The sequence below is a fragment of the Plectropomus leopardus genome, chromosome 4, assembly GCF_026936395.1.
Source record: "Plectropomus leopardus strain MGB_pleo_1.0 chromosome 4, ASM2693639v1, whole genome shotgun sequence".
Lineage (NCBI taxonomy): Eukaryota > Metazoa > Chordata > Actinopteri > Perciformes > Serranidae > Plectropomus > Plectropomus leopardus.
Genome location: NC_142179.1, coordinates 11,486,647 through 11,493,932, shown reverse-complemented (window position 1 = coordinate 11,493,932; position 7,286 = coordinate 11,486,647). Strand labels below are relative to the sequence as shown.

Here is a 7,286-nt window from a genome sequence, read left to right as displayed (position 1 = left end):
TCTCCGGAATTAAAAAAAGGGGGTATTACAGTGTCATCTTTCTGACCGACAGATAATTAACTCCCTGGTGTCTGATTCACACAGCAGACACTTTGCTCTTTGCTCCCGAGAGCTGTAACCAGAGTTCCGCTGAAGAGGTCGCGCAAGGACTTCTGACGGAGTTCAGCCTGTCTGTGCGTCAGTGTGTGTGTGTGTGTGTGTGTGTGTGTGTGTGTGTGTGCGCGCGCGCGCGCGCGTGTGTGTGCGCGCGCGCGCTTCATTCAATGAAACGCAACACCCCGCTCCTCTGTCTGAAGCCTCTTCGGAAACAGGTTTGATTATATTTAAAAGCTTGACCCGGGAGAGAAACCCAAACAACTGTCTGTTCTAATATTAGCAGTACGGCTGCGGAATACTATGAATTCTATTATTGTCTGGGCTCGGATATATATTCCAAAAGGCAACTCTCATCAAAAGATTTACACTTTTGTCTGCAGTTGGTGGAAAAAATATCAGTTACCAACAAGTAGTACTCTTAATTTGAAGGACTGTTGGTATGCCCGGATAGGCATGTTGGCTCTGGGCCTGTTAGATTAAATAGCAATAAGGGCCTTGATATTAGTAACAATGACCTTCATTATTACTGTTATTATTATTATTATTATATTATCATTATTATTCATATTACTATTGTTAAAGCTTTAAAAGCGCGCTCCCAAGCCGTGCGTAAAAAACGAGCTATCCGCCTTAAAATGGTGGGGAAAAAAGATTAAAATTATACATTAATAATATTATTCTCCATCAAGACACACATTTATATGAACTGACACATATTGTCTGATTTGCTGTCTCTGCTTTTGTTTGACTGCACAGCCGCATGATTCCGGAATTTGCTTTTTTATTTCAAATTCAGACATATCTTCATGTTGTCTGATTATTGTGGCAAGAGAAAGTTGCCTGTAACGATGTCACCTGATTGGGATTGAGAGAACTTTGGTAAGAAAAAAAAAAATCTCCCCACCCCCACAGAAGAGGAGACCGCCCACCAGAGACAGTCAACCCGAGACCCCTTATAGATTTAAAAAGAGAGGCTGCATTCTCAGACTGACACTTATTCAACACTGCCACCTTAAGCAGATTACTTTTGCGCTGCCTGTGTCAAATACGTAGTTCACTTTGCCTCTCCATCATGTTTAGGATGCTGAAACACCACCTCCACCCGGGCTTTTTTCTCTTGTTCATATGGCTTTGTCACCTCATGGAACATCAAAAAGTTCAAGGTAAGCGCTCTTCATCCATTTTCTTCTATTCTCCTCGTTTTTTAGAAACTTCGACATGCTGTCAGCCACCAAAACGCGCTCGAGTGTCGGATACTTGCTGCAACCGTGAAACTTTTCAAAGTGAGTTTCCTCTTTTCTCCCGCTGATAAAAAAAACTCTGCATCAGACAGTGCGTGCGTAAAAGCGTCCATAAAACAGGTGCCATATGGGACACTTCAAAGTGAGACTATGGCAAGTTTTGCAGCCCTCGCTAGGCGCACAAGCCGCCACGCCGCGTTGGTGGCAGCGCCAGCTTTCCACAATACCTGAGCATGTTCTGATACTTTTGTATTAGCGTTTAATGTCTCACGGTGTTGTCGTCAAACCTGTAACAAACTTCAGAATATCAACTGTGAGTTTATGGTCGTGTTTTTTATATATTTCCCCGCACATATCCACTCAGCATTGTGTGGAAAAAATAGCTGTTTTTGCTATCTTAATCTTTGACTGAAAATAATAAAAATAATAAAACTGGAGGTTTTGCATATTCGATTGGGAGCTTTTAGATCAAATAGAAATCTGTCTTCAATTGAAGAACCACACCAGTTCATGAACACTTAATGTCATGTGTGTCTGGGTCGGTTCAGAAATCCTGCTGTTGTCTGGATTTTTTACAGCACAAAAATAGGATAACTAATCTGCTTTTATATTTTTGTACATGTTTGAAATAAACTTTGCACTGGTTTATTATAAGACAAGGCATTGTCTGGTGGGTACATGTCTGGTATATTGTTCTGAGGCGTTGGAGACGGTGGTGTGTTTAGCTAAAGACCGTGGTTTTCTGAAGCAGATTGGCTGCAATTTAACGCTGTCTAGACGCTCCACTTTCTGTCCAGTGATAACAAGGAGGCTCGAGGAATAAAGGAAACCCCCCTCCGAAGATTCTTCTTACTTTTTTGGTTTGTGGCTGCATTGTAAGGGCTGTCAGTCACAGATGGGATAGGCAAGTGTTAACAGTCTCGCAAAAAAGGAAAAAAAAATCAGACAAAATACTGCCGGGAGGGCGAAAGGGAGGGAGGGAGCGTCTCGGATAATACGGGCTGCGTGTGTGTCTAGTGCGTCTGGGTCAGCGGTTTCAGACGTTCAACATGCGACACTCGGGAATTTTTTTAAAATTTTTTTTTTTGTTTTGTTTTCAGCTGGGAACTGCTGGCTGCAGCAGGGGAAGAACGGGAGGTGCCAGGTGCTCTACATGCCCGGGATGAGCAGGGAGGAATGCTGTCGGAGTGGAAGACTGGGGACATCCTGGACCGAGGAGGACGTCCCCAACAGCACGCTCTTTAGGTGGATGATCTTCAATGGCGGAGCTCCCAATTGCATACCTTGCAAAGGTGGAGGTGCACTCATTTCCCTTCGTTCTCTCATGATACACATCCTCAGTTGAATAAATCCTAGTGGTGATCTGATTTAGTGCGTAAATTATTCCTTTCTATGCGCCAGACTAATTTTACGCACAAGGCCAAAATCCTCGCCAGCATCCCATAACACAGACTTTTTTTATTATTGTAGAAACCTGCGATAATGTTGACTGTGGGCCTGGAAAGAGGTGCAAGATGAACAGAAGAAGCAAGCCGCGCTGCGTGTGCGCGCCAGACTGCTCCAACATCACCTGGAAAGGGCCTGTCTGCGGCTCAGATGGAAAGACCTACAAAGACGAATGCGCATTACTGAAGGCGAAATGTAAAGGCCACCCCGACCTGGACGTGCAGTACCAGGGAAAGTGCAAGAGTAAGTCAATATTATTTTTTAATTCACATGAGGTTCCACAATTTAAAGCTACAAGTGCCAAGAATCCAGCGGTTTGATCTTATTTTTTCGCGTCGCGTTTCACGAAATCCTGCAATTTCTTTGTCTCGACAGAAACGTGCCGTGACGTCTTGTGCCCAGGCAGCTCCACATGCGTCGTGGACCAGACAAACAACGCATATTGTGTGACGTGTAATCGGATTTGCCCTGAGGTGACGTCGCCTGAGCAGTACCTGTGTGGAAACGACGGGATCATCTATGCCAGCGCGTGTCACCTGAGAAGAGCTACCTGTCTCCTTGGTAGATCCATTGGAGTGGCATATGAGGGAAAATGCATCAGTAAGTGTGCAACTAGAGAGTGTGAGACTCCCCGAGAGCGCCTCCAGGCACTGACTTTGAATATTGTTTGAGTGCATTTTCTTCCCGTCCAGCTCTGCAGTTATTCACTGCTCATTTTTTGCCAACATTCCACTGAGGAGGGGGTCTCAGAGAGAGAGAGTGTGTTTGGTAGTTGCTTGTGTTTGCTCAAGAAATGATAGACATCTTATTATTTCCTGATGTTGGCAGCACTATCCCATATGGGAGAGAGGGAAGTGGAGGGGGAGGGAGAAAGAGAGCAAAACAGGGGAGTGCTGGGGGCCATGAAGACAGGCTTCAAGTTAATATTTGAGTCAGATGGATTCTTATCCAGAAAGCAGCACGTCTTGAATAAAAACTAAAACATGACCTTGTGTTCCCCGCCAACAAGACCCTAACCCTATAAAAGAGGATTTAGTTTTTATTCTGAGCTTAGTTCTCCAAAAACAAAGCAGTCATCTGATCCTGCTTGAAAAGCATTCACGATAATCCATCTAATCAAAGATTTCCCCTGTTTCTTCCTCTCTACTTCTAGAGGCCAAGTCGTGTGAGGACATCCAGTGCAGCGCGGGGAAAAAGTGTCTGTGGGATGCTCGCATGAGTAGGGGACGCTGCTCACTGTGTGATGAGACCTGTCCGGAGAGCAGGACAGACGAGGCTGTGTGTGCCAGCGACAACACCACATATCCCAGTGAATGTGCCATGAAGCAAGCTGCTTGTTCTTTGGGGGTGCTGCTGGAAGTCAAGCACTCGGGATCTTGCAACTGTAAGTAAATAACAAAAATATGACAAAAAAGAAACAAAAACACCCTCCTCCCTCTCTGAGCAAAAAGACAATATTCCATGTTGCTTCCCCAGCAAAAACCTTCCCCTGAAAGTGCCCCCGCATCCCAACTTTCCCCCTAAAACTCCCACCCCAGCCATATCACCAAGCACAGCCTAAGCAAGCAGAAAGGACTTGGGAATAGAAGAACTTGCATGACGTTGTCTTTGTCGCTGGCTTTTGTTCTTGTGTTCTTGTTGTTTTTTTATTTTACTTTTTTTCTTCTGCAAGACAAAAAACAGAGAGGTGTATGAAAAAGCATAACTCCATATATATCAGCAGATTCTATCTTAGAGTCTCTGAGAAGCTAACATTAAACTAATGAGAATAATAAAGGAGACTAATTTTGTTTGCAGTGGAACAATCCGGATATTTGAAAGTCTAGTTTGAACTGCTGGAGCAGGTTACCTGAAATCTCATGCAGTTTTTTATTTCATTTTTTATGATAGTGGTCATATCTTTACAGCTTGTAAATTCCATGGTCACATTGCTAATTTCATGGTAACAGCGTATTTGTGTTTTTGTACTATTTTTTCTTTTTTTGTTGCTTTTGGCTGTAATCAATCAATTCAAAATGCACTGCCTCTTGTGACATACACCACACTGCCAACATGTCAATAAGAACAGAATACATTTGAATATACAATGTGCATAAGGTGATTGTAACATTGGTGCCATGTTAGTGATAATGGATGGGTTTTGATATTCACGTTTTTATGTATCTGTAGACCAGAGTGAGGCATTCATGCGCTCACATATTTTGGGGGGGGGGGGCATCAAAACTGAAAAATAGCCCCAAGGGAGAATCGAATTTACATTCCAGGTTGTAGGAGTGTCTCCTTGTCTCTCTTCTGACTGAGTACCTTAATGTGATGTGCCTAAGGTATGCAATGGAATCCAAGGGACCAACTTTATGATCACCTCATGAGCTAAATATAAATGTGATACTTTACAGTGTGCAGGATTCAGAAGCTTGTAGAACCACGCTCTCTTACATCTCATCTCATTATTAGAAAAACATTTATCAGCTAACTTTTATTGTTGTTTCCAGTGAATGTGTTACCAGAATATGTATCAGAAATGACAAATCCATTTGGATTGATGAGGGACTGCCTGTTTTTTTTCTTTTTTTTATATTGTCACTTGCTCTCGCTTGTGTGCTTTTTTTTTGTGTCCGATGTAAATTTCTTCTGTAAAAAAGAAAAAAATACCTCAGAACTGTGTTGATGATCTCTGACCTGCTTGCTAAGGCCAGGCTGTGACACAGAGTCCTCCCTCCTTGTATGTTTGAGCCAGAAAACAATCCAAGCAAAAAAAAAAAAAACAAACAAAAAGACCTAGCAAATCCGAGAACACAAGAGCACTTTTCTGTGTTATGTGTCTGCTTTCAGGAATCTGCCCAAAAGAGACCCGAGCCACTGGAACCATCAGTGCCCCTAATACCCCCTCCCCTAACCCACCTTACAACCCCAACCTCCCACGTACCCCTTTTTCCATGCACCCCACTTTTTTCTCTTGCTGCAGCCCTGACTTGCTAGATTATGTAAATGGAGGTTGCATAATTGAGGATGCCACAGTAATTGTTGATGCGCACAGAATCTTTCTCACATAGATGCATGCACACAAACATAAACATTTACACACACATAAAGAAAAGACACAATCGGGAGTGCTGTGTGCCAGTGGCTTTGCTGTGAGCTTTTTTTAAAAAAGAACATTCAGTGATATTTTTGGCTGTTGTGGTCCATATTCATACAACAGCTACCATATATTCTCCCATATAGCCATTACAGAAGACCAGGAGGAGGATGAGGAAGATGAGGACTCAGACTACATGGCCTATGTCCATATATCTTCTATACTGGATGGATAGGCCCCGATCACTAGGGGAGCAGTCCTAGGGCAAGGAATCATGTCCATACTGTACATTATGTGTATGCTTATTTATTTTTTAAAGAAAAAGGAAGTATACATATAGTTCAGTCTGCTAGATGTTTATTTATACTTTTTGTGTTTTATAATTTATACATTTACATTGTCAGGCTTACTATCTACCATGATATATTGTGTTACCACTCATTTCCCCCCTTTTTTGTTGTTGTCCCTTTTACTTTCTTTTTTTTTATCATGAAGAAATATATTTGTCCAAAGAGAAGCAGTGTTATTTATTTGTCATGTTACCGTGTAAGTATAAGTCCTCTACAAGCTGTAAATTGCATTCCCTGAGCTGTAAAAATCTGCTTGTTTCTGTCAAATCTCTATCACAGATGTTTATGTCACACATACGTAAATGCATGTTTAGGCTGTGTGTTTATTTATTGGGAATATATCAATCATTTTATGTACAGAAGTGTTTCTGGTTTGTTTACAACTCATAATAACTGACCAAAGGGATTATCTCAATGGTTTCGCAAAAGAGCATTGTAAAAGTTGCAACACAGCAGTGATGAAATGGAAGAGAAAAAAAGAGCCATTTGTTTTTCTTTTCTTCTTTTTGTTTTTTGTTACCCTTCAGTTTTAGCCCTTAGATATGTTTCCACACGGAGACAACAACTTTAGACATTATTCACTAGCATTTTTTTTGTCTCACCACATTAGAGCAGAGGTAAGTTTTGGACGATACTTGATTATTTTGGAAACAATGTGCCATTAACATTTGTGTGCTATCTTCTTGCCAATGTGCTCCATATTGCTCTCGCAGAGCTGACATAGGACTAACGTACTGCAGTACTCCACACTATATCAGACTTCATCACTTTGTTTCTTTTTGTTTTTTTGATTTTTTTCTCAGAATGCGTTTTTATTTTCAAACATCACAAGAGAAATACAAAATTCTGTTATGAATATATAGTTTTGTATTTTTTATGTAAATGTCATATGTACATACAAAGTTTGATGGTATTTGTACAGATATGAAGAGTGAAACAATAAAAGTTTTTTTTCCTTATACTTCTTCTGACTCTGTTGTATTATTGATTTCAGAATAACATGTAGTTAAACATGTCAAAATATCAATGCATGTGTTTAAATCAAAGTGGTAGTTGGACTTAAATCACATTTTG

The 7,286-nt window shown here is 41.3% G+C and overlaps 1 protein-coding gene across 2 annotated transcripts; it reads left to right on the top strand.

The window, feature by feature from the left end:
- The first annotated feature begins 764 nt into the window (after nucleotides 1–764).
- fsta (follistatin a) lies at nucleotides 765–7,173 on the top strand. 2 transcript variants are annotated; one of them, XM_042488784.2, is made up of 6 exons: nucleotides 765–1,259; nucleotides 2,438–2,635; nucleotides 2,808–3,026; nucleotides 3,159–3,383; nucleotides 3,937–4,167; nucleotides 6,009–7,173. In XM_042488784.2, the coding sequence occupies exons 1-6, from the start codon at nucleotides 1,169–1,171 to the stop codon at nucleotides 6,095–6,097; spliced, it is 1,053 nt and encodes a 350-aa protein (XP_042344718.1). In that variant the 5' UTR covers nucleotides 765–1,168; the 3' UTR covers nucleotides 6,098–7,173. The 2 variants fall into 2 exon arrangements, with proteins under 2 accessions (XP_042344718.1, XP_042344719.1); XM_042488785.2 differs by having other exon boundaries at nucleotides 774–1,259; nucleotides 2,438–2,629.
- Nucleotides 7,174–7,286: the final 113 nt, after the last annotated feature.